Here is a 27,509-nt window from a genome sequence, read left to right as displayed (position 1 = left end):
ATGGCGCGGGATCGATGGCCGCGGTTCCCCCTGTCGACTCCGCTACCACCACTCGCCCTGGTGGAGTTCTGGAGTCGACAGGAGCGCGTTCGGGGATCGATATATCGCATCTAGATGAGACGCGATATATCAATCCCCGATAAACCGACCGCTACTCACTGATCCGGCAGGTAGTGTAGACATACCCTAAGCAAAACCAATAGGGGCTAAATCGGCTTCTGATGACATCAACAGCAAACCTCCCCTGATTTCAATAATGCAAGATTAGGCCCTAAAACAAGCAAGCACCTTAAATGCAATAGTTAATTAAAAAAAGTACAAGGCCTTACCAAAATATTTACTTCTTGAAATAAAAACAGATAGGTGTGAGATGTCTGTCCAGAATATATCCATTTATTATTTTGTGGTCCATATCAATTTAAAGACATAATTAATTGAATTTCTACATCATTTTCTCAATTTCAACCCTTCCTGGCCTCATACCAGCTAGTCTACAAAGGTACACACTTTTCCCCTGTACAGTCAATATTTATGAAAAGCAGTATACCAATCTATTAGCTTAGAAAAATAAAATGCCAGGGAAATTATAGCCATAAAATGGATACAAAAGTTAGGCAACAGAGTAAAACACCTTTTAGTAAATTATGGCTTTGCACAAGTATCAGATATCAATATGAACAATTTAAGACACTTCTTGTTAAAGGCACTTATAGTTTTTTGAATTTAGTTCTCTTAAAAAGTGTTATGTCTGATCACATTTTCATAACAGCGGAACAGTCTAAAAAGGCAGTTTTAAGTGAGAGAAAAAAAGTTTAATTTTTCTTTAACAAACGTTAAGCTATGAAAATACCAAGAATTAATACAAGCTTTCAAATGGGTATTGGTCCTTATAAAACAGGCAACAACATTCAGGCAAAAGTGATTTCTTTTCTTAGATACGCAAAACAAATAGTCTCAAAAAGTAAGTCCTCCACTTCCAGTGTGTGGATATGTCCAAGTTCACGTAGACCACCCTCTGACCCAGGACCGGCGCTAGGGTTTCTCGCGCCCTAGGTGCATGGCCATTTCGCCGCCCCCCGCGCTGATCCCGCGGCTCTGGTGGAGCTGCCGCAGTCATTCCTGCGGAGGGTCCGTTGGTCCGTGGCTCCGGTGGAGCTGCCACAGGCATGCCTGCCGGTGGTCCACCAGAGCTGTGGACCAGCAGACCCTCCGCAGGCATGCCTGTGGCAGGTCAACCGGAGCCACCTGCCGCCCCCCTGGCAAAATGCCGTCCCCCCGAATAATCCTGGCGCCCTAGGCGATTGCCTAGGCTGCCTAACTGATAGCGCCAGCCCTGCTATGACCCCCAACAAAAATATAACTTTATAACTAACCAGAACTTCATTTTGGCTGTTGAAGGAAAAGAGTCTCAAAAGAGCACTATAGATGCATGTGCTAGTGAGTCTACAATTCTGTGTCCCTATATCTGGATGGCTGTCCGTAATATCCGCGCTTGGAGTTGTCTGATAGCTGCCGACGGTAGTCTTCCTCCTCTGCGTCACTGCCATAACTTCCTCTATTTTCTAGGTAAGGCCTGGCAGGGGGTTTCTGAGGCTCTGGAGGTCTGGAACTAGCACAGCAAAAAACAAGAGTAAAGATGTCAGCAATTTCTGGTCTGAAAAGTGGAAGAACACAAACCTGTAATCAACTGCAAACTGTACACTAAGATATGAGGACATGCTAACAAGGCTAACATGACTCTGTCCTTCAGCACTCTGCACACCACTACTCCCTTCTCCCCCGCTCTCTCTGTTACTCCACTCCATTACTTTCCATACTGACTACTAGGTGTCCTTCCTCTCTTGCCTTCATGCTGGTTCATATCTTCGAACAGCCTCCTGCTCCCAATATGCCAAGCACCCTTCTCCTTGCCTGAAGTCTTCCTATATTGATCTCCCTACCGAAGAGGTCTCCACTCCTCCACAGACCTCATTTCTAAGAGTTAGATGGTAAGCCCTTTTATACAAGGGACTAGTGTTAAGTGGTTTGAAAAAAGCTGTATAGGTTATAAAGCTAATTATTTATATAGAATATAAACAGCGCTGCACAGCACATGTAATAATTCTCTACATAGGAAAGGAGGGGGATTTCACTGATTTTCAGCAGCTATCATTCTAGACTCCATACTGAGCACTGGCAAGAGGAAACATTTTCCCCTACATTCTTTTAAGATCCTGAATGACTTCGAATAAAGCAACGATGCTGTTTAATAGTGTTGATTTAGCCAATTTAATTACACTTCCTATGAACACTCATTCTAAATTGTCAGTTGCTTGTTTCTTTTATCTTCATATTTGGATAAACTAAATATTTTATTCCTCCCTAAAAACACCACTACAGATGCCATAAGCTTACAATTCCTATAGCTTTGCAATAATAAATTCATCAGGGAAATGCTGCAGTGACTGTTTTGGGGCCTTCCCAATTTGATTATACTTTAATCCACCAAAGGAGCTGACAGTAAAAAAAACAAAAAAACAAAAAAACAAAAAACCCTCACAACTCATTAGGTCTTCCTTATCCCCAAAAGAGTTACAAATGAGAAGGGTGAGAGAACTAGAACATTTTCAAATGAAAATCAAAACAGATCCTTCAAATTGTTTTTTGCAAGATTTTGCTTAGGCGACTGTCCAAGTCATACTAGTGAACAAGCATAGTAGAGTGGGTAAGGCACCAAGACTGGATATCTGGGAACTAATCCATAACTCACTGGACTCAATGGAAACACTCCCATTAACATCAGTTAACTTTGGATCAGGCCCATGGTGGTTCTCCTGACTCTGTAGTGACTCACTGTCTCCCGCTGGGCAAGTAACTTAACATTTTCTTCACCCATAAAATGCATACAATAATGGACTGTGTAAAATCAGACTTTACCACCCTTACTGATGTTGAGTTCTACCTTATACCCCTGTAAGCCGTGAAACTTGTCAAATCACTTTCAAATACTGATTAGTATACACAACAACAATCCAATCTCTGACACATAAGGGACAGCCTTGAAGGGTTGATGTACAAGTGATCTTGTGTGTACATCTAATTATGAGACATAAAATGAACTGGCACCATGAATCTCTTAGTAATATATGATATCTGTGAAATTCTCTCTAAGTAATTAAAGTGCAGAAGTATGGATCAGTCTGAAAAAGAGATATAAAGGAAAGATTCTGAAAGGAAGGCCTTGCAGAAGCGACTACTGTCAAGGCAGGTCAACCCTAGAGCTTCTTATCTCTGACACTGTGTAAATTTCAGGAATCATTGGTAGTGTCAGGGCTTGATGGCACTACTTGCATGAGTAAGAGCTGCATAATTAAATTGCTCTTGCTGGTGTAGTAAATATAAACCAGAGGAGTATTTTCAAGTGGATCTGTCTTACCTCATGGGCTGGGGCCAATTCTGGTCTGGCTTCTGTGTTTTGATTGGGACAGCATAGATATCTGGGTGTTTCTGGGCTATTTCCAACTTTAAAAAGAGCAGAAGAAAAAAAAATGCCTTTCAGTTTATACAGTCAGGAGATCAGAGACTGAGCAATGTAGCTCAGTTTATCTGAAAAGGAATTAAAATACAAATGGATGACTGGTCTTATTTCCTGCTCCCACACCGAGATAGTTTTTAAATTTAAAGTAAAACACTGTACTGCCAAAATAACAGAAATAAAAAAAGAAAAAAGCCATTAACTTATAGTAGCAGCAGCGAGTCCTGTGGCACCTTATAGACAAACAGATGTATTGGAGCATGAGTTCTCGTGGGTGAATACCCACTTCGTCGGATGCATGTAACCTATAGTAGCCAATATAGGAAACCTCTTCATAGAGCATATTTTATATCTCTTATCCCCCCTACCTACTCCTCCGCAAAATGTAACTATATATTTTATATAGGAATAATGTGACGTCGAGAGCAATTTTGATTCCTACTGTGTATGCTGACTGCTGGTTGGTATAATGGTAGGTTGGAAGGAGAGGGAGAAATGTGCTACTGTTTTTGTTTTTAATGATTTTTTTAAATTCAATATAGAGGGTGCTTATAGCACAGAATATGTGTTTGTATTATATCTAAACAAATATACAGGACAAACTGAAAAAGTAGGTTACTACCTACCCTGGCATTCTGTGCCTCTTGTAGCTCCTGTATTCTTTGCAACCTTGCCTTGTGATCCATCTTCTCAAATATTTTAACCTTCCCCAGTACAGATTTTGGAGCACTCTCTCCTCCATCTACATCTTCCTCCTCCTCCTCCTCTGCGGCTGGAACTGCTGGCTGAGATGTCTTCAATATAGGACGCCCAAAGGCAGGTTTCACAGAAACAGGAGGTGCTGCTGCCTTGGATAATACGGCTGAAGTCTCATTGCTGACAGTGCTAGAGCTATTTGGTTTAGAGTCATAGTTCTTGGGAAAGTCATATACATCCTCTTTGTTTTGTAGTTTACCCTACAGGTATTAAGAACACACTGAAGTTTACACACAGCAGCAACTTTGACATCTTTTGATGAATCTTTTCATTTGAAATTGGGTATATTGCTTGTGCATTTTTGTATTGCCCATCTTTGCTCATAAGGGATCAGAGCACTGAGTATTTAAGTATATAGGAGCTTGGTCACTGACTTGAATAGGAACAGAAATAGTCACATAAAGTCTTACATTGTATGCAGTGTTATAATGAGCAGTAAAATCTGACCAGTCTATTTAATTCTTTAAAGATTTCTGGAAGGAAAAGAGAAAGAACAGGAAGAATCAGAGCAAGAGGTTTTCCTGGATTATATGGAGGAGAATATTCTTCCGAGCTGAAACTATTACACAGGACACATGCCTATTCTCCCTGCAATCATCATTTCACTTACATGTACTGCTACCCAGCCCAAACTCTATTGCCAAGGCATATTTGAAAGGATGGTCGTTTAACTGTCTAGTAAGTGTACTTTGCGCAACACAGACCAATGTTGGTGTCCACCTCCATGAAGAAAGTCAGAGGGTTGAACACAGGATTTCATTAATAGCTGCAACACCTCTTGAAGTGACACTGGAGCACAGTTCGGTACTACTACTTAAAAGGTAAAAATAAAAAAGCCAAGAGGATTTCCTGCTATTCTGAACCAGCTCCCAGCAGAGAGCTTATTAAAATCAAGAAGGAGTGTGTCTGAACTTCTCCCCAGCTGAGACATTCAGCAAGATCTTTGTTTTGGGCTTGGTAAGGGAGGAAGAATGCCAGAATTCCCCCGGGGAAGAGATCAGGAGAGGAATGGGCAGTTTTCCAGCAAGTCACCAAACCCTCTAATGAAACACATGGTACCACTTCTAAATCTCAAGAATTCCCTTCCCAACCAGCTGCCAAGCTCTTTCGACAGCTCACAATCCTCTTCGTCAATTCCCCTTCCTTCCTCTTCGCAAATTGCATTTTGGCTTCCAACAACAGGTTACCCTAATAGAAGAAACACAGCCCACGATGTACAGCACCAGGTGGGTTCTTTAGAAAGATGAACTCTATCTTCAAATTGATTTCCACAAATTACCTTAGGTGGCTCGGGCTTGAATGCTGGAGGTGGGCTGGGATCTCTAAGTATCTCTCTGCTACCAGCCCTTCTCATTTGAGCTTTTGGTTCTGGGCTGGGTTTTCTTATACTCTACGAAAATATAAGAAGTTAATCACAAGAATATTCAGGTAATTCTTGACTTGTTTTAACCATAGCCTTGTGGACCAATTACTAGTAGTCACATGACCGGCAATGACATGACCACTATCACTGTAAAAGTTAACATCTGCACTCCAGGTGACACTATCAATGAAACTAGAGAGTTAGGCAAGCATCTTAAACTCTTATGCTAGAATTAATATGGACTTTATAATTCTGTACCAGAGCTAGCATAATGCTGCAGCTGGAATTATACTTTTCTCAGGCACCAATAACAAGGGACATTTTCTATTACCATTTTACAACACACATCACTCTCAGGAAGTCACTATCTTGCCAACAGTCCAAATATCTTACTTCCTCATGCTGCACAGGCTCAGAAGATCGGCTAATAGAGGAAATACTTGGTTCATCTGATGGCTCATCAAGCTCATTGTCCGTGTATGCACCTCCTTCTCCATCTGTGTCTTCTAAGTCACTGATCAAGCGGCTGTCACAGCTCAGGTAGTCAGCACCCATAGCTGTTAGGTATGACATGCGATCTTCCATGTCGTCATCCATTCCTTCCATCTATAAAAGTGGAAGGATTAGATTTGACTTCATCCTCCATTTTAGTTTGCAGTAATATTTATGGTACACAACACCGAAGAAACAGAAGCACATGAAACTGCAAGAATTCTGGGTCTCCCAGGAACATGAAAATAGCTCCAATAAAAAATTAATATGTATGCCCTAGCAGCAGCTATATGCCTTGGTTTTAATAACAGGAGCAACATGATAAAGTTATTTAAAAAAAGATAACTTCTATCCTGTACTATTTTTCTCTCTTAGTTACCCACTGCAAAGATTTCAGATTAGTACAACTTTTCAGTATATATGCACATGTTCAGTATTTAGGGCGATGAGTTTGCCATCTGACCACTTTAAAGGGGAATTACTCCCAGAACAGAACAACAATTTAGCACGTACAGTATGAGCTGTCTGACCACATACCTTTCCTTCCGATACCCATACTGCTTCAACTTGCTGTTGCTGAATTGTATCTTTGAGGCTGCCGTACCAGCTATCATTGGCTGAATTCAAATTGATGGTAGCTGTAGACATTTAAAAGAATATATGCATTAGTGTTTTCATATATTTTTTCTATTAATTCTAAAACCTCAGTGCACCTACTTTATCCAATATTTTCCATGTGACAAGGTTTTGAGTAATGCAAGAAAATTATATGGTCATTTTTACTAGACCACTTTCTAAAGGACAATGTTTGCACTTTTGTTGGCTTGTGGGGGGGGAAAGAAGGCTGACTAAATGCCAGCCCTTTCATTATTCACTTGTTTCCAGAAATAGGTTTATTACAGTAGTAAAGTTCAATATGAACATTTCTTTATAATGAAATGCATCAAGACAGTGAAATCCTAATTGTCTAGGAAGGGTTTTCACATGACCACAGGTTACTGTACAAGATGATCTCTTACTCTGAAGAGTATTAATGTAGTTTCTCAAATACACACATTCTCTTTCTCCTACATCTACCACTCTTTTGGAAGAGGAATTAGATACAGATTCTTGCTTACCTGTAAAAAGATAGGAGCAAGTCTTCTTCAGCTTATTTGCTTGATCGTAAAGCTTCCGGGAACTCTTGTTAGATGTAGGACTTAGCCTTTGCCTCATAGTTTTCACACCCTGTTTACTGTCTGGGTTGAAGAAGACTACAATTGGGAACCACTGGGTATAGTTCAAGAGATCCACTGCTTTAGGAGTCACATCCAACAAAGCATGTTTATTCTGTTAACAAGAAGAGGATATGAAGATTATGGAAAACCTCCTGCTGAGGAGATGGTGCAGATGGTCTGAAATTATTAGAACTACTAAAGCTGTAGAGCCTACGGATTTGAATGCACAACCGGAATGTTGTCTGGTAAAGAGCCTTTATTAGCAGCAAGGCCCAAGTCAGTGCTGTAGTTGGAAAATAAAAGAGCTGAGAAAACAAACAAACAAAAAAAAAAGGACAGTTATGGACCTCCCAACCAGGGCTATAACTGGCCCAAATCTCCCCAAAATCTCACCGCATGCTGGGACTACAACGGACACCTCCCCCTCTCCTTTCACCTACATTTTTTGGACATTCAAATAAAACAGTATGTGAATATGGTATTTAATATTGGGCAATTAAATGTAGCAGAGAAAGGTATAACACAATCCAATGGCTGAAAGTTAAAGTTACATTCAGACTGGATATAAGATATACGTTTTTAACAATGAGAGTAATTAACCACTGGAACAATTTACTAAGGGTCATGGTGGATTCTTCATCACTGACCATTTTAAAATCAAGATTAGAAACATCCAAAAGATCTGATATTTTGTGGAAGTTCTATGGCCTGCATAAGACAGGGGAGGTCAGTCTAGATGATCACAGTGGTTCCTTCAGTCCTTAGGATCTATGACTGATACAAATATACTAACTCTGACACAAATATACTAACTCTGACATTGTGTGCACCTTTCACACTGTTTCCCATTTCTTTATTCCCTTTACTTTATTTACTTTCACATTTGCATAGAGATTTTCTTTTCTTTCCCCACCTTCCCCATCTCTTTATTGTGCCCCGGCCCACTCATCTTCCCTCACCAGAATTATTTTTCCAGTCTTTGGGCTGATATTCATGTTGAGTGGGTAGCCAGGACACAGCTCACATTTTCTCCTGATTATAGCCTCCTACCTATACTGCCAAAACTTAAAGCAAATATCCTCCGTAGGCCTCATCCCATGCAAACTACACTCTGGGAAAGGCTTCTGGGGTGAAATCCTGGCCCACTTAAGTCAATGAGAATTTTGCCATAGAGTTCAATGGGGTCATGTTTTCACCTTGGCACATATTTCTTTTGCCTGCAGGGGTTCTCTCCCCCTCAGGCTTCCGGGTTGCCATCCCTGGACTCTTGAGCTCCAGTGGTAATCTTTAAAAAAGTCAGCATTTGCTGACATTTCACACAGTTACCATAGCTATTTCCTATTTCAAATACATAGGAAGTAAGTGTTAAATATTGACTTTGTAATGGCCACGATTGCAGTTGGAGCTTAGGATGCAGGTAAAAGTAGCCTTGGCAGTTGCAATTCACCAATGAAGATATAGGTGCATTGCATACCCACCTTTATCTTTAATTCAGCTGGCATGGCTAACAACAGTTGCAAACATGTGGCGGCACAGACTTTATCCTGGACTATCAACTCAGGTACATAACCAGAGTCCTCAGCAGGTTTGTAGTGGGGCCATCACATCTTCACTACTCTTGTTATCCATTCTAGCTAGGTTAAACCTAGTGTGAAAATGGCTACCTGTTCTACAATTACACTTCACTTGCAGTGTAGATGTACCCATAGATACAGAGAGCCACGAGGACATTTTGGAACATTCCAGCTCTGTTCAAGCACTGGATCCTGGTGTGGTTTAAATTTAGGCAAGTCCACAAATTGCTTTTTTTAAAAATCTGAACATTTTAATTGGATTAATATGGGGCCAAATTCAAGGCTAACATAAGTGGGCTCATTTCTAATGATGTCTCTGAAGCACACATTCAAAGGAAATTAATGAAATGAGAAAAAAACAAAAATTAAGTAAGACTGGAGATCCAGTTTCCCCACAGTTCCAGCTTCATTTCAAATGCACATTAACACATTTATTTTCTTGCATATTAATGTATTAGAAGTCTTTCTCCAAGTTCTTAGGAACAAAATAAACAATCTGCTTTTAATAGCAAACGTTTTTCAAACAGAAATACTTTACCTGCTCAATAATTTGCCTCACAGTGTTCAAACGCACCACACCAGTTGATTTCTCTGAACCTGCATCTTTGGGTTCTGTCTCTGCAATGACAACAGATGGTTTTTTTCAGTTGTGAAATGAGTGTTCAAATTACCCTTTCCCCAAAATTCAATGCTGAAGAGCCAAACCGCTGAAGAAAAAGTAATGAATGACTTACTGGCAGTTTGATACAGATCAGGCAAGTCATTTGACAGCTTTTCCATCGCTAGATCTGCAATGGGGCCAAATATCACCACAGGTCTCTTAAAACCAGCTGAAGAAAAAAATATTTAGACAGAAGGTCTTTACATATAAAATCACCATGGCAATACATATTGAAACAAACATGCAGAAAAGGCTCAATTTAAATCTTTAAGACTAATATCCTGTAAGTATCTAAGCTCTGTATTGCATATTTTACACACACACACACACACACACACACACACTCTCATATATATATCTTTTGGTTCTCAGTGATTCATGCAGGACCCTTCCTAATGTGAAGGGACTTCACGTATGACTTACCAATTGGAAAAAGTGAGAGAGTCATTCACACACACACTCTTCCTCCCCACCCAATTATAAAAGGTTGGAAGGGAGAAGAATGAAAAAAAGAAAAGCGTAGATAGTCCTTCACATTATTCAGAATCAAGAACAGCTGAGAGGATTCTGCCATTTGAGCATCTATAGTACAATTTTACTAGTCTGCCCTGCAGACTGCCCTCAAAGCCACACTAAATGCGGTGAGACTACTCTTCTGATTAAAGTTACAAACATGTTTAAGCATTTGCAGGGTCAGAGCACTTTACAGTGGCAAAGAGATGAGAGTGTGTTATTATTCTGAGGCCAATACAAGTAACATAATGGTCCTCGTAAGCCAGTGGGAGAGGGCCATATTGTGCTTGGTGACCTCTGAAAGTGGTTTTATTACTTTTTGTTTCTGTTAGCACAGTAGAACCAACACAGCACAGGAGAATGGAAACTATTCTGAATCATGCAACATCAGGAGAATTATTACAGGGACAAAAATTCTTCCCTCTGTTACATCTAGGCAACTCTATTAATAAAGGCAATGGGATTACACCAGTGTAACTGAGGGTTGAATTTGCCCTAAAGAATCATTATTACAGGTGTCTATGAATGAGCCAGAAAGAACACAGCTAAATTTTCATATCCCAGGTTATGTTTGCAAGGCTAGCCAAAATATAACAAAACCAAAACACACCTGTTTACTTGTGACGTGAGCAAATTTGATGTAGAAGTGAAGAAGAAACAAATATGGACTTTCAAGAAGCAGTGTTTGCAGTGACACTTTCTAGAGCAGAGAACAGCTGCACTCAGAAGTCAGAATCTTGACCAGGAGAATAGCATATCACCACTTTCTGTTATACTTTACATTTATCCTAGAGCCCAAGATGGGTGGTGACACTTATTAAGTTGCCACATAAATGACAGTAACACTTGGGCAATAAAAGCAAGCTGTGAATAGGTGCTCAGTTCTGTAAAGTTTCACTCACCCTCTCGCAGCAGAACTCGCTCGTAGGCTGGGAACTTTGTACTAACAGACGCAATCGCTGTCAGATCTTCACGACTCTTTTTCAGATTCTTCTTCATTCCAGATCGTTGGCCACGCATTCTCCAGAAATCTGCCCTGTCACTCGAGCCATCTCTTTGGGCATTCTGAACACTGGCCATCTGCTCAGCTCTGAAAGGCACAGCATGGAATCCATTTGAAAAATGCAATCAAAGGGAAAACATGCCACACTAAAGGAAGAACCTCAGCAGAATCCAGGATATGAATTTGTAACTACAGTGGACAACTCGGCAGGTAGGCAATCTGTGGAGGGGTATCCAGGGACTCTTGCCATGAAGCAGGCAAAATTAATACCAGAGAGATGCTCTGACTTGCCTCAGCAGCAAAGTTTATTGTGCATGAATCAATCCTCTGGCTGCTAAGGCAAATGATAAACGTAATGTATGCCAAGTAGCTGCTCAAGGAAAAGGTGGTGTATGTGGAGATGGAAAGAGAGGAAGCAACCCATCATGAAATGATGGGCAAATTGCCTAATGACCACCTCCTGTTCTCCATCATCTCTTCCTCAGATATCTTAAATTGAATCAAAAAGGTAAAGCCCCCTTGGTCAGATCAGTATAACAAGGAATAGACTAAGGGTACGTCTACACTACGGGATTATTCCGATTTTACATAAACCGGTTTTATAAAACAGATTGTATAAAGTCGAGTGCACGCGGCCACACTAAGCACATTAATTCGGCGGTGTGCGTCCATGGTCCGAGGCTAGCGTCGATTTCTGGAGCGTTGCACTGTGGGTAGCTATTCCATAGCTATCCCATAGTTCCCGCAGAATTCTGGGTTGAGAGTCCAGTGGCTGATGGGGCAAAAATCATTGTCGCGGGTGGTTCTGGGTAAATGTCGTCAGTCATTCCTTCCTCCGGGAAAGCAACGGCAGACAATCATTTCGTGCCCTTTTTCCCTGGATTTCCCTGGCAGACGCCATAGCACAGCAACCATGCAGCCCATTCAGTTTTTTTTTTTTTTTTTTTTTTTTTTACACCAGTCACCGTATGTGTACTGGATGCCACGGACAGGGGCGATACTCCAGCGCTACACAGCAGCATTCATTTGCTTTTGCATGATAGCAGAGATGGTTACCAGTCGTTCTGTACCATCTGCTGCCAGTGTAATTTGGCAATGAGATGACGGTTATCTGTCCTTCTGTACTGTCTGCTACTATCATGGGTGCTCCTGGCTGAGATCGGCCGGGGGCGCAAAAGCAAAGCTGGGAATGACTCCCCAAGTCAATCTCTCCTTTATGGTTTCTAAAAATAGAGTCAGTCCTGCCTAGAATATGGGGCAAATGTACTAGAGAAGCAGTGTATCAGAGAGTACAGCTGCTCTGTGTCAGATCCCACAGAAATGATGAGCTACATGCCATTCACGGGGGGTGCCCCTGCAACAACCCCACCCGTTGCTTCCCTTCTCCCCCAACCTTCCTGGGCTACCGTGGCAGTGTCCCCCCCATTTGTGTCATGAAGTAATAAAGAATGCAGGAATAAGAAACACTGAGTTTTTAGTGACATAAAATGAGGGGGAGGCAGCTTCCCGGTGCTGTGATAGTCCAGGCAGGACATTAAGCGGTGCGGGGGAGAGGAGCCTAGAATCCCACTGCTATGATAGTTCAGGCAGTACAGAATCTTTTCTTTTCACATGAAAGGGAGGGGGCTGATTGAAGCTCAGCCCCCAGTTGCTATGATGAAGACGGTTACCAGCCATTCTGTACCATCTACTGGGAATGACCAGGAGTCATTCCTATTTTCACCCAGGCACCCCCGGCCAGCCTCACCTGAAGCCAGCCAGGAGCACTCATGGGTTGATAAGAAGGACAGTTACCAGTCCTACTGCACCATCTGCCACCGGGGAGGGGAGAGGAGCGGATACTTCTCTTCACTGCTGCAGCATCGCGTCTACCAGCAGCATTCAGTAGACATAGGGTGACATTGAAAGAAGTCAAGAAATGATTTCTTTCCCTTTTCTTTCATGTGGGTGAGGGGGAGTAAATTGACGCGCTATTCCCTGAACCACGCCAGATAATGTGTTTGAACCTACAGGCATTGGGAGCTCAGCCAAGAATGCAAATACTTTTTGGAGACTGCTGGGGACTGTGGGATAGCTGGAGTCCTCAGTGCCCGCCCCCCCCCCCCCCAATGAGCATCCATTTGAGTCTCTGGCTTCCCGTTACATTTGTCACGCAGCACTGTGTAGCCTGTAGATTTTTTTTTCCAAACGCTTTGGCATTTCATCTTCTGTAACGGAGCTTTGATAGAACAGATTTGTCTCCCTATACAACAATCAGATTCAGTATCTCCCATATGGTCCATGTTGGAACTCTTTTTGGATTTGGGACTGTATTGCCACCCATGCTGATCAGAGTTCCACGCTGGGCAAACAGGAAATGAAAATCAAAATTTCGCAGGGCTTTTCCTGTTTACGTGCCCACTGCATCCAAGCTGAGATTGCGGTCCAGAGCAATCACAGTGGTGCACTGTGGGATACCGCCCAGAGGCCAATACTGTCGATTTGCGGCCACACTAACCGTAATCCGATATGGTAATACTGATTTTAGTGCTACTCCTCTCGGGGAGGAGTACAGAAACCGATTTAAAGAGCCCTTTATATCGATATAAAGGGCCTCGTAGTGTGGATGGGTACAATGTTAAATCAGTTTAACACTGCTAAAATCGGTTTAAACGCGTAGTGTAGACCAGGCCTCAGGTGCACCACACAGGAAAGGAAAACCAAGCAGGACAGCATGGAAGTACACTGTAAAGTCACTTTAAAAGTAACTTTAAGAACTTTTGTAGAGGAGAATTGAAGATTTTTTCTTAAAATAAAACTGTGACTATATTGAAAGTTATATCACTTAGTTACGACTTCGCAGCACTCTGAAATTCTTCATTAAAAGCACACCAGATAACCAATCACTTTTTAAAATATGTCTGAATTAACTGGGGTTTGGTAAAAGCAAATTTAGCAAAAAAAATTCCTACAACAGTACAGTCACCCTTAGTTCTTCAAAAAATACAGTTAAAATTGTCAAGTCACGAAAACACATTTTCCCTAAGAACATGCAGCATACAGAAAAGTATTAGAGGCTTTTTCCATAGCACTTATCGCTGTAATACCGGAGTGCTTCACATATTCTATTTAATTTATCTTACCCTCTCCTACCTCAGATCAGAGAGAGGAAAGTATTATTCCCATTTTTCAGATGGAGAACTAAGGCATGGAAAAAGTACACACCTAGTCCAAGATCTCACAGGAAGTCTACAGCAGAGCTGGGATTAGAACCCAAATCTCACAACTCTGAGTGCAATATCTTTGCTAAAAGGCCATCTTTGCTCAGCTGTTACCAACTAATTCCATAGTTTTAAAAGTTGATTTTACACACATTATTATGAAGGTGATCGCTTGAGGGATGGATGGTGTCCATGTTCTCCTCCCCTCCTTCCTCTCCCAAATGGGTTATACAAATGGTGAATAGGGTGAGAATAAAAAGTAGGTGATGGTGGGGAATCTCTTATTCTAAACATTGGGTGGGCAGGTGGGAAATCAATGTACCTGCTTTTATTTGGAATGATGCCCTTTTCCAGTTCATTTCCAATTCTCACAGCCAGCCAGTTACCCAGTTTGCCATCGTACAGTGTATCAACTACTCGGAAGATCTCCCCTCTGGTGAATGCTAAACTCTGTGGAGATTCCTTTTCACATTCAAAGTGACTCCTTATGAAAAATGAATCCCCTCTGCCACAGGCCATTATGTCTCTATACACTGAAAGACAAGACATGACATCATTTAGTTTAACTTTGCTAAATAGACGTCCTATACCTTGCTGTGACAGTCTTCTGTGGGTGGTGTTTTACTCACCTGCACTTCAAGCCTACAACCTTCAATACTGTAAGTTAGTGAAGGAGAGATTAAACTGTAATTCTAGTCTAAAAACTTTGAAATTTCTCCTCTTCACCTCCAGGGTGGGAAAGAAAAGGTGAACTGGCATGTTCCCTATGCCTGCCCACCCTTTTATTCCCTAAAATCTCCCCCACTTCCTGCCCTTCTGATTCGCTCTGGAAGTTGTCAACATCATTGCTTTAGTCAGCCAATGGAAGTGAGAGGTATGCTGCACTGCAGAGCAACACAAAACTGTTTTCCCTGCCTCAGGGTTCGCATCCATAGCATTCTCAACCACTGCCAGCACAGGGAACTGGATATTTGAACTGATTCCTCATGCAGCCCTGTCAGCTTTCCCAGCTCTCTCCCTATATTTCCAATTTTAAAATAATGTATATATTACTAAGTGTTCTAGCACACACACACACACACGCACGCACAGAGTTATATCGAAAATCAAGCAAGCAAATATTTGTATTTGCTTATTGCCTCACGGATAAAAGCCCTGCATTGCTGACATCGGACAACAATCCCCCTACAGATCCCATGACTGAAGGGGAAGGCAGCAAGGAGCAGCATCTTGGCTGCTGAAGGTAGAAGCTACTGGGCATGGGGGACAAGAACTAAACGGTGGACATTCAGAGCTAGCAAGAGGTGCTTATTACAGGCTGAGTGGATGAGTAGAGGAGCAGGGCTCTTCTTCGTCCAGCTGAATGGTGAAGTGGCCAGCCCACCTCTCCTCCTCCACATGTCCAGGGTGGGAGTAAGCTGGACACAAAAGCAATAATTTTTTCCAATACTTAAAATGAGGGCAATTAAAAGGTGTTTTGGAAAGCAAGAAATGAGAAAGAGCATTTGTGATGTCCCCAGCAAAACACAGCTGAGTTGAGAGGCCTACTGTTCTTTTCAATGCCTGTCATTCTCAATCATAACAAACATTGTCACATCTTTGGTGCCAGGTGCCTACCTTCATATTTGCTCTGAGCCAAAATGGTCACAGTTTCACCTTTGGGAATTTCTAACAGGTAGAGAACAGCATCCTCCCGCACAATGCCTCTAAAATCCTGCGTGTTTACCTGATGCAAAAGAAATGTTTTAGGAAAAAATTAGTCTAATAAAGCCCTAAAAGAGGAAAGGAAAAGGCTGTTTTATTATGATTAAAAAAAAAGTATCATTAATACAGAGGTTCATTGGTTTATGCCAATAGACATTATAGGTATGCAAAAGATGGATTACTTATAACTACAAAAGACATCCTGAAAGTGCCCTGCCTTTAAGGGAACTCTGTGAAGGGCTAAAAATGCCTGAACATGGGCACAGATGGCCAGGGTACATAAGGAAAGGTCCATTTCCAGGTAAGGATATTTCTGTTTCCACATAGAATGCTGTTCTGTAGTTAAAACCCCACGTATTCCAAGTATATTGTTGTGCTAAGTAATCAAGGAACTTCAAATAATCTGATGCACTGGTGTGCTCCAGATGGTTATAATTCATCACAGGATTGTACCCTAGTTTCAATATCATCCAGACCCATTCTGGTCACCTAGAGTTGTGAGTACATTCCTGTGGTTGCCTCACTTGCATTCACCCTACCCCCTTTTCCATGTGTGTCTCAGCTGTTTATTTGGACATAGAAGTGATGTCCACTCCCTTGGACCAACTATGAGGCACTAGAGGACGAGCTGTACTGGAGTGCAGTGACTCCCAGTGGAAGGTCTTTGGGCCAGTCGGGTCTATTTGCAGGAGGAAAGCTGAGAGAGAAAAATGAGACAGTGAAGGAGAATCAACACTTCAGAAAATGAGTTACTGTTTCAAAACCTGTTCAGGCCAGCAAACAATTAGAGAAATGAAAACATGAGAAACAGGGGACTATGGGACTGAGACAGACCCCACTGAAATCAAGTTAGAATCTTTATTGACTTCAGAGTGCTTTCGGATCAGGCCCAATAGATTTAGACAGGAGAGAAAACTCAGGAGGACATGATAGACAGAAAAAGGAAAGCCACAGTCTTAGAAGAGATTTTTGGGGTAGAAAAAACAACAAGAAGGAGGGAAGCCTAAGGAGTTTTGATAAAATAACATCTATCACATTTTATTCACTAAAATGTGAGCAAAGGAAGGAGAAAATCATCAGGTCATAGAGGCACAACAGCTAAATGATGTGTGGGAGAGAGGGGAAGATACTATGGTCTCATGCTCTGTGGTCTGTTTTCTCAGCTGGAGACGGGAAGAGTCACTAGTGAGTGTATCCACTTCTATCTTTGGACATTTGTGTTGTGTAACATTTCTACCAACTGCTTCTCCTATTGAATCTTTTAATTTCAACAGCAGAAGTCAAAATTTAAGAATTCCGATAAAAAAAATCATGCTCTAAGAACAGTGACTTTGTCCCTAGGAATAAAGTAATATGGATTTATGTTTTTTTTTTCCATATTGATAAAAGTAAAGAAAGCAAATCGTTTCACATGATATCAAGGAACAAGCAGTTTTAGTTGCAGGGCTGAACATTTACAGTGATACCTTAAGAATCTGATCTCCTTCCTGTAGCCCCTCCTGGTCAGCTGAGGTGCCTTCTTGAATTCCAGCAACGAATATCCCTACATCATTCCCACCTGCCAGCCGTAGACCCACACTGTCTCCTTTCTTGAATTTTACCATCTTCGTATTAGGACTAGAGTATTCAAATGAAGAAAGAAAAAAAGTCAGGCCAAATATTATACATATGACACCCATCATTTGTAGGAAGTAAACTTTGACAGCAAGCATGCCTATCTCCTTATGGTATTTATATGGCCCCATCACTGTACTATGTGAGCATCTCTCAGTCTTTCACGTATGTCTCCTCACAATACCCCTGTGAGGTAGGGTAATGCTATTATCCCTGTTGCACAGATGGGGAACTGAGGTACAGAGAGGCTAAGTGACTTGCTCAAGGCCACAGAGAAAGTCTGTGACATAACTGAGAATTGAACCCAGTTCTCCCCAGTCCTTAGCTAGAACCCTAACCACTGGACCATCTGCCTCACATAGAAAGCTGTTTTTAAAATATACCAGTTTAAATGAATTATGAGCAATCACACACAGATTTTTTTCTACTCTCTACATTATGCAGAATGCAGTGTAATACTCCACCAGGTAATTAATAGGAGAGTCAGATAACATGGAAGTCTTCAGACTTTCTTTTGCTGGCAGAGTGTCAAGAATGCCCAGTTGGTAAGTTGAATCAATTCTCTCTTGTTCCAAGGAGACAGCAAGTACTGGAGTAAGTTCAGCTTTTTCTCTGCCAGAAATGCTGTATGCCTGGATGAGCTTCACATACTTGGAGGACACTACCTTTCTGTTATCATTCACTCCACATACCAGTTACAGCCTGTACCATAAATTCTCTTCAACTGAACCATAACTAAACACTGCTATGGATAATGGGTACAAATTTATATATCTGCAATACACAGGACTTGACCCTGAGGCAGCCTTTCAGAAGTTTATCAGTTCTCAGATCTTTAAACCCAACTCTCTACTGGAACTATGGAATAAACAGATCTTCAATTTCCCTTCTTTAGGGATCACCCCTTCAATCCAAAATCTCCAAATGATTTATTACTTTCTCCCCAACACCCGCCCATTTCCCCATTTAATAATTTACATTAAAAAAGTATCCAGGTTGCATTCCTATAAAGCACCTTAGTGATTTCAAATATCAGACTCTAGACAGTCAAAGCTCTATAGGTCAACATTATCACATTTAACTTGAGGGTAGATTAAAAAAAATTAGGTCCTAGGTCCACAGACATTTTGTTCCTGCTTTTCGGTGTGCAGCTGCATACAGTACACAAACTAGGGATTGAGAAGATACACATTTAGCTGCAAAAAACTCCAGCTTGTATATACACAACTGTGGAATGGGTGTGCACAAAAGCAAGCGTGCACACACACACAAAACTCCCACTCCCAAACCTTACTTTATGATAATCTAGCCTCTAAAGTTTTATCTTTTTCAAAGTTATCAATGCCCTTTTTATAGCTTACATTTCTCTCTGCATATTAGATTAAAATAGAGGAGGAGATCCAAGGATCATGCATAAAGATACACACCTACAATTGCAATTGCAATTGTGTTTGTGCGTGCAAATTGCAAAGGTATGTATTTAACTAGCAATCTGCATTTACAATCAGTCTATGAAATCGGGGACTGAACATACAAGTGTAGGGGCATGTATTCTTGTGCATATACATTAGGCCTCCTTTTTTAAACTAAGTTCATCCTAAATGTTGTCATGTATTTAATACAGAACCCAGGTTATCTTTTCTTGACATAGAACTGTTTAGGGGAAAACCACTATGAATGCATGAAGAAAGCAGCCAAAGAAAACAAAAAAAGCAATATGGATAGATGTTGAGAAAAAACAGGTGTTGAAAGAAACATACCCGTATATTGCTTCATCTTCAGGACTAGGTCGAAGAAAGGTTCTTGGGGCTACTTTTGGTTGAGATACTGTGTGTAAAAACCACAAAGTTATCTAACTGACAAACCAGACAGAAAAGAATGAAAGGTTTTCAGTTACAGGCAGCAGTTACAATAATATCATGTATGCCAGCAAAGAGTGCAGATCTGCAGCCTAAAGCACACGGCACTCTGACTTCAGTGTCCAAAAGTAAAAAGTAACTAAAAAGAACAAATGTCAAGGCAGTAAATTAACTTATGATTTCAGGCTTATCTCCCAATTATGTAATCCTTGTCAAATGGTTTTTTCCCCCTCCAATTTTCTTTTTGTCAGGAATCTGTTATTCAATCTCTTGCTCCAATTGTCCTCTTTTAAGGTCTCCCCAAAGGCCAGTCAGCCTATTCCAGCCAAGAAGGCTGGATGTGAATTCCCTCTGAGCCAATTTGTGCCAACTGTCAATCAGCTGGGGAAGATGTGGATAAGAGGTGCCTTCAGACCCTACCTTCCTGGGAGATAACAGAGCCAGGATTTTGTCAGTACAATTGCATAGATTCACTTCTGAGCATAAGAGCACTCAACCTACATTTAAACTTTGTGCTTTATCTTTAAGCTCTCTCCTGTCCTCTCTTTTCAATGGAATGAAGACTTGGTTATTTAGTTCTTTATTATAGATAAGAAGAATTGCAGGCTACTCTGCACAGGAACTGCCATACTAGATCAGATCTGTGGTCCATCTAGTCTACCATCCCATCTCTGACAGTGGCTAGTACCAGGTGAGGAAGGTGCAAGAAACCCTGTAGTAGACAATTATGGAATAACCTAGTGATCCACAGGAAAAGTTTCTTCCTAACTCCCTCCAATTTGCGTTTGGCTTAATTCCTGAAGCATGATGGTTTATACCCCTTGGAATTCTCTTCCCCCCATTCCTCCCTCCTGCCAGCTAATGGGTTTTGTTGGAGGGAAAAAACATCTCAAATTGGACATTTGTAGCTCTGACCTGGCGGGTCATCTTTGTACTTTGGTTCTTTGTTTGTGTCAGTGACGATGACAGCAGCAGCTATATCACTGGTTGATTTAAAAGGCGTGGGCATCGCTCCCATCCTGGACAACCTGTTGGGTGGATCCTCTTTTGTACTTAACAAAAAGAACAACAAATTGAGAACATTAAAACAAAATTTCGTACACATTAAAAATGTCTTATTTAGTAAGAAAAAGTAGAGTAATACTTCCTACTTTGGCTTTTCCTTTAGTTTTTCATTGGAGGAATGAGAGTCGAAATCAGAGTGATGTAATTTTTGGTCATCTTGAGGGGAGCTTGATCGGTTTGACTCAATTTCAGAAATATCTATTGAGAGAACAGTATCTTAAAACAGACTTACTGTATTGATCTTCAATTTCATTGCACATTTATCCACATCTACTTACTTGCAATAATCTCAAGATACAAAATATGAAATATTTATAAACTATTCTCTCTGGAAAAAACATCTGAGTGTGCCTGAGGCTAGAAAGAGAAGTGACCTGCACCTCTCAGAGCTTCTGTCTCCCACAAAATATTTCAGGAAGGTTTTGTAACATCCAGAAAGAAATTCCAAGGAGCATCAAAAGCAAGTGTAAACTTTTCCCAACTATTAACAACATTCTACAGGTTTGAGCTCTTGCTAGAAAAACGCACCACACAGAGGCCTATCTTTATTTTTATAGAAACAAGAGAACTATAAAATGAAGAGGAGATAGTGGTTGCAAAGAACTGAACCTGAATCTTGCATAGTAAAAGATTAAATAAAAAGAAAATGGCTTGTCTGTCATTGCCCTCCACAATTTCTTCTTTGAAAGTCTAGAGGGTTCACTGTTAAACAACATGAAGCTGAGCTGTCCTTCAGAGAGAAAATGTCCTTCAGAGAGAAAAACAATTTTCCCTGTAGCTCACAAATTCAAGCCACAACCCATTCTCAGCAGGAAAAGCTCCAATAAGCTGCACTGAATATTCTCACACCAGAATCACACTTCCTGAATCAATTAACAGCATCATGTTTCCAGTGAGGCACTAGCACCCTTCCCAAAGCAGGAATGTTGGAAGGAGTGGAAGTGTCCTTAGAGTGAAATAAAACTGAGCTCATCCCACCATTGTCATGAATCGGGCCTTGCATTAAAATGACTTTCCTTCTAGCCATGGTGAGTTGGGCTTTGCTTTGTTTAGTCAACATTACTCATGAATCAGCTAGAAAGGTCACTGAATGACACAAGGCCTGCTGAGTGACTGAAGGTTCTTCCTACACCAAAGGAAAATGGGTTTGCTGCTTCTGTGTCTTTCTACAAAATAGTTGCAATATAGGTACCAATCAAATATGGTACTTGCATTACCACTATCCTATGAGAAATGCTTTATATAAACAGCTTCACTTTCTGTTTACACAGGGAGTAGAACTGACATTACCTTTTGGCCCTAAGTCACCTCACCTTCTATTTCTGAGTCACTATCATGCAACGAAGGGATGTTGAGCAGTGTCTGTTTTCTGTCTCTGAGGACTACCAACTGGAGTTTTCCTCGTGATTTCTCAATCAATTTTCGGGCATCAGCTAGCGACATATTCTCTGTCACTGTACCATTAATCTGCACATATAAGGCAGAAGTACCATTATAAACAAACAATTAAGAACACAAATGGCAATAAGAAGTCATATCAAAGCTCAGATCTGTTCATCTCCTTTCCAGTGAGCAGATGTTCTAATTAGGTTTTCAAATAAAACCCCCCAAACACCTCAGCCCAGAAAGCAGCATTGTTAACACATATATGCAGCTTCAGCGTGCCTTTGTTCACAACACACCTTGAGTATTATGTCTCCTTCATACAGATTACCATCTTTAGTTGCCAGGCCAGTACTGGTCATTTCTTTTATGAAAATCTGACTCCCAAGTCGGAGACCATACTCTAGAAAAGGAAGAAAAAAAACTCACAGCCTGTAGTTTGGCAGAATGAGTAAGTGTTTACATCTAATAACTACACTGTGTACACATCAGCCACAATGACATGCAACACAGCACATTATAGTAAAAGGGAAATCAGGCCCCTTAAGAAGCAGAGGTAACATGGTGAGACTCAAGGACGGGACATCAGTCCTACACTGCCAGTCTCACATTTCACTTTTTTAATGACAGGTTTTTGTATCTAATAAGTCATATTCTCTCCTGTGCCATATTCTGCTACCGCAGAAGGCTGGGGAGGGCAGTGGGGGCATCTAGAGTGGCATTTATGGTTCCTCGACTCTCAAATGGCAGCAGCTCATCATGGCAGCAACTTAGGATAACTTAGCATAGCCCCTAAGAGACTATAGTATTTGAGGAGTGGCGCCATGGTCCCTCCCCTCCCCAGATACACCCCCTATGTTGGGGGATAGGAAGGGAGTTGGCTCTCTGGCTTTATGCCAGGACAGTCCCATCGCCAGTGGAGTTCTCAGCAGGAGAGCTGTGGCTAGATTCCAGCGCAGCTCCCACAGCATAGAGAAGCCCAAACCACTGTCTTCTATTTTAAAAAGTAAAATATCTGTTTTGAAAGCAGCCTGTTCTAGAATTGTCAAATTAAGCTATTTTCCCATTTTCAACACCATCACATACAAAACAGGCTGCTACAGCTCTGAATGGTCATGGTGTTTTTGTACCACCTGTTAGCTACATACAAACTTCTTAAGCAAAGTCGTTAAACAGATTTTCTCTACTATCTCTGTATGCGTTATCTTCACATATGGGAGCATAATTTTTTTTTTGTAAACTCATAATGAAAGTGATCCTGTCATGTGCAAAATTAATTTTTATTTAAAAAAAAAAAGCCTCCTCCCTCCACCAATGCTATTACGATAGATGCAGTGGTGTGTTCCAGATTTAGAAGAACAGGTTTGGAGAGACGATTTACAATATACCAAGTGCCCCCATGCAGTGGATTTCTATAAATCCCAGGAAGACAGAATTTATAAACTGAAATCCTGACATAACCCAATTTAAAGTGTAGTTTTGTTGCACGACATATGTATTTTTGTGATACTATTAAAATCATCCCCCCCACACACACCCGTGCACCCTCCAATGTTTTGCTAAAAGTTTACTTTTTAATTACTCTAATGATGAATGAACTAGTTCTAGTTTGAATCAGAACCTGAGCCATTAGAGGTGCACGTATCAACCCATTTCACCCAAACTATACTTTTGGAAACCGTGCCCGCCTTCCACTAAAGCAAATACCCTAAATTAAACCAAACACTAAAAGACAGGATGCAGCACATTCTCTTTAATCTGTAAGTGCCAGGTATAAATTTAACTTTGGTGTAAATTTAACCATGTTCAAAAAGTCATGGATTCGATCAGAACTGGAAGGGTAGTGAGCTCACAGGAGGAAAGAATGAGAGTGCACAGTGACCCAGAGAGACTAGAGCAGTGGATTGCACAGGCACGGAGGAAGTCCCATGTCCAAGGACAAAGAGTAGGTGGCACCCATACACAATGGTAAGGCAGTGGTGGAGGAATGTAGGTAAACAGTTGTACGTAGAGTATTAGAGCCACCCACCCACCCAATAGCCAATGGAAAGAACAGCATTTTCCCATCCCTTCACCAGAAGCATTTCCCACCTCCCGCCCCACGGCTACCTTCATTCGGTTTGTTTTTTGTTAGGAGAACACTGATAGGTCTATCTTGGTACTGTTGTCCTGGGTAGCCATGTTGGCGTCGTGGTTCAAGCAAGGGGCTGTGGGAATTCAGTCTGTCTCGACTATGACTTCTTGCTTCCTTGTCGTATCTAGGGTCAGGCTGATGTCTGTAACTGTAATCCCTGGGTGGGCTGTAGTCACCAGCACCACGTTCATAGCCATCATCCCTGTCGATGCTCCTGCCCTTGCTCCGGTCTCGTCTGTGTTCTCGGTCCAAGCTTCTCTCCCTGTCGATGCTCCTGCCTCTGCTCCGGTCTCTTCTGCGTTCTCGGTCCAAGCTTCTCTCCCTGTCAATGCTCCTGCCACGACTTCCATCCCGGCTGTAGCTGCGTTCCCTGCTGTGGTCTCTGCTGTAGTTGCGCCCTCTATCTTGATCTCTTCGGTAGCTCCTATCAGGGCTGTTTCCCCAGCTTTGGCTGCGACCTCCATGGCCGCTATGCCAGCTCCGATCACTATAGCCACTTCGAGCACTCCTGCCATCAAACTCTGCTGGGTCATCCAGTATATCGAAAGCTCTATCATCATGTTCAAGAGAAGGGCTTCTCCTTAGAGCGGTGAGCTGCACTTTCCGTGGTCTTTTCACTACCTGTTTGTATTAAACACAAAACAAAAACAAAGAAGAGAACCAGCACCTCTCTCAACATCCATTTTAAATCATATTCCAAATGCTGAAAATCTCAAATGCTATGTCATAAAAGCAAGAGCCTCTAAGCAGCTTATTGTTCAAGAAGCTTTGTTTTCAGAACACTGTGAAGTGATATGGTTAAAATTCTATGTTGGTTGTTAGAAACATCCCCTTAGTTTCATCCATCGAAACAGAGCAAGAGTGTTTTGGTTTTTTTAATTGCTTTAAAGGCATAAGTTGATAAACAAAGTAATTTTTTTAAAAAGCTTCTAAAAACTGTGCTGTGCCCAAGCAAACAATATTCTCTAGTTAAGGGAGGTAAGAAACACGTGCTAAGCCTGTTCAGATGTAAACTCTTTGGAAAGGGACTGTACATTGTGTGTCTTGTATAGGGCACAGCATGTCATCTCCATCTAAAGAAAGAAAGAAAGGCAACAACAGAGACATTAACTGTGGTTGGTCATATGGTTAAGACACTGCACTAAGATTCAGGAGATCTGAGCTCATTTTCCTGCTCTGCCACAGACAGGCTCCTTTTGTTACACTGGACACGTCACCTAATCCCTCCCCGCTTGCTTCAGTTCTCCATCTGTAAAACAGGGATAATATTCTCCTCTCCTCACACACAGTTTGGCTTTTTTATTTAAATTGCAAGTTCTTTAAGACATAGAAGGTTTTACTGTGTGTATGAACTAGTGTATACACCTAGCACAGCAGGTACTGATCTTGGTTGGGGTTATAGGTACAACTATAATGCAAAGAATTAGTAATTGTTAACTTACAATGGCAGCCACTTTCCCACTTTTTCTTAACTGCTGAACTGCAAAAGAATGGGGAACATTTTCCATTGGGGTCCCATTAACCATGACCACCCGGTCATTTTCTCTGCAAAAGAAGTACATGATGGATTAGAAGGGACATCTTGTAATTTTCAAATTAAATTCCACTTTTGTTCTAAACGTTCTGTGCATTCACTAACAAAAAACAGAACACAAGCTATTCTTAAACATCCATATTAGGTTATATAAACTGGAATAGTTTAAATAAGGCCACATGCTGAAGCCTTCTTCCAGTTTTAACAATTCATTGATTGTTGGTGGTTTTTGGTTTAAATGTCTATGTGTGATTGATTGATGTGCTGACTCCATGATCAACAATAACTTACAAGACAAGGTGGGTGAGGTGATATATTTTACTGGACCAACTTCTGTTGGTGAGAGAGACAAGCTTTTGAGCTACACAGAGCTCTTCTTCAGGTCTGGGGTGGGTACTCAGACTGTCACAGCTAAATATAAGGTGGAACAGATTGTTTAGCATAAGCATATATTCCAAGGGACCATTCAAGGTCAAATGGCCCATTAACACCCCTCCAGTTATAGGGGGGAAAGAAAAGGGGAAGGGGGAAAGACAAGGGTGTGTGTGTATGTTAGTGGATTACAGATTGTTGTAATAAGTCATAAAACCAGCATGTCTATTCAGTTCATGAATACATGGCTACAACATTGTAAACAATAACTTACAAAATCTGTTAAGGGTCAATGGGTGCATTCTTTTAAACCATGACACACATTTTAAGAATTTTAACTCCAGCAGAGGTTTCCACAGCCACATTAGAACTACAGCCTTTATTCCACCTGATGCTATGGCTTGAATTGTTATAGCCACAACATTCCACAAATGTTGTCAAGAACTGTTTGCTTACAGTTCTTGGCAAGGTTATTGTACAGTTCTCCTGCTCACTCTGGAAGAAGATTTTTCTTTTGTAAACCAACCGTGCTAGCCAAAAAAATAAAAATAAAAAAAATCGCACTCTGGACATTAACCCCTAGCTAATCTAGGTGAATATGAGCAACTAGATAAATTTTAGAGGGAAAAAAGATTAATCTCCAGGGGGATGTGAACAACCTTTTTTCTGTAAAATTTCTCATCACCACAACTCCACAAGTAAGTCACCCTAGCATAGATAATGCCATTGGCATTTTAACTTCTGTGTTGTCTGACCCTGGTCACAGTAGTTCTAGATGACACAGTCGCTAAAACAGAGGCAGTCACTGTTGGCTGGTCTACATTTAGCATCCCCACATTGCTACGGCTGGTGGAGCTACACAAGCACCATAAATAATGGAAAGTTCCAGGAAAACAGATCTAGTACAGACAATGCCTAAATGAAGACATCATGCAAACATATTAAATGTGGAGGCAAATTGCTTAAGATATTATTGTGTTAAGGGCCAACATTATAATGTTGAAAGCTTTGAAAGCTGTCAACAAGGACACTGTGTATGTGAAGAAGGCTGCCATGAGAAGTAATGCCCTGTTAAAGTTTTTTTTTCTTAAAAACACACAAAGACGACATGCTTATGTATAGAACAATACAATATACCACCATTAAAGTAGAGTAACTTGTTTATGAGTTAAAGAAAAAAAGAGGTATGATTTCATTTAAAATATGGACAGTTGACACGCAAGTCTACAGAAACAAACAACCTGGATCAAGTCACTGGGGCAGGCTCTCAGATCAAACCTGCACCTTTATCTGCAAAACATTCCAGTCATGGAGGATATAAGGAAGCACACTTACTGAAGTAATCCATCTGCTGGGCCACCTGGGAGGACATCTGAGATAACTATGGACGTTTCACCGTTTTCAAAATGAGGGTTGTCTCTGCCACCGGAAACTGCAATCCCAAACCCTCTTTTTGAATCCTAAAAAAAACCAAACCCACACATACATAAAACAGAACTGAACACGATACATTTCAACATGGAGACAGAGATTATGATTAAGCCAACAGAC

General features: G+C 41.2%; 1 protein-coding gene across 6 annotated transcripts in view; it reads right to left on the bottom strand.

Moving 5' to 3' along the window:
* Positions 1–371: 371 nt before the first annotated feature.
* TJP2 (tight junction protein 2) overlaps positions 372–27,509 on the bottom strand; it is a 93,824-nt gene continuing 66,686 nt past the window's right edge. For all 6 annotated transcript variants that reach the window (XM_050944146.1, XM_050944147.1, XM_050944145.1 and 3 more), the window contains 21 exons: positions 27,294–27,418; positions 25,495–25,597; positions 24,028–24,673; positions 22,218–22,321; positions 21,849–22,002; positions 20,622–20,733; positions 20,386–20,522; positions 19,372–19,438; positions 17,464–17,614; positions 15,911–16,019; positions 14,616–14,826; positions 10,993–11,180; positions 9,651–9,746; positions 9,455–9,534; positions 7,244–7,454; positions 6,663–6,763; positions 6,027–6,239; positions 5,550–5,660; positions 4,141–4,470; positions 3,416–3,501; positions 372–1,609 (listed from right to left, as the gene is read on the bottom strand). In XM_050944146.1, coding sequence (XP_050800103.1) covers positions 1,444–1,609; positions 3,416–3,501; positions 4,141–4,470; positions 5,550–5,660; positions 6,027–6,239; positions 6,663–6,763; positions 7,244–7,454; positions 9,455–9,534; positions 9,651–9,746; positions 10,993–11,180; positions 14,616–14,826; positions 15,911–16,019; positions 17,464–17,614; positions 19,372–19,438; positions 20,386–20,522; positions 20,622–20,733; positions 21,849–22,002; positions 22,218–22,321; positions 24,028–24,673; positions 25,495–25,597; positions 27,294–27,418 — 3,501 coding nt within the window. In that variant the 3' untranslated portion in view covers positions 372–1,443. The remainder of the gene's footprint in view (positions 1,610–3,415; positions 3,502–4,140; positions 4,471–5,549; positions 5,661–6,026; positions 6,240–6,662; positions 6,764–7,243; positions 7,455–9,454; positions 9,535–9,650; positions 9,747–10,992; positions 11,181–14,615; positions 14,827–15,910; positions 16,020–17,463; positions 17,615–19,371; positions 19,439–20,385; positions 20,523–20,621; positions 20,734–21,848; positions 22,003–22,217; positions 22,322–24,027; positions 24,674–25,494; positions 25,598–27,293; positions 27,419–27,509) is intronic.

The sequence above is a fragment of the Gopherus flavomarginatus genome, chromosome 3, assembly GCF_025201925.1.
Source record: "Gopherus flavomarginatus isolate rGopFla2 chromosome 3, rGopFla2.mat.asm, whole genome shotgun sequence".
NCBI classification, from domain to species: domain Eukaryota; kingdom Metazoa; phylum Chordata; order Testudines; family Testudinidae; genus Gopherus; species Gopherus flavomarginatus.
This window is presented reverse-complemented; position numbering and strand designations above follow the sequence as displayed.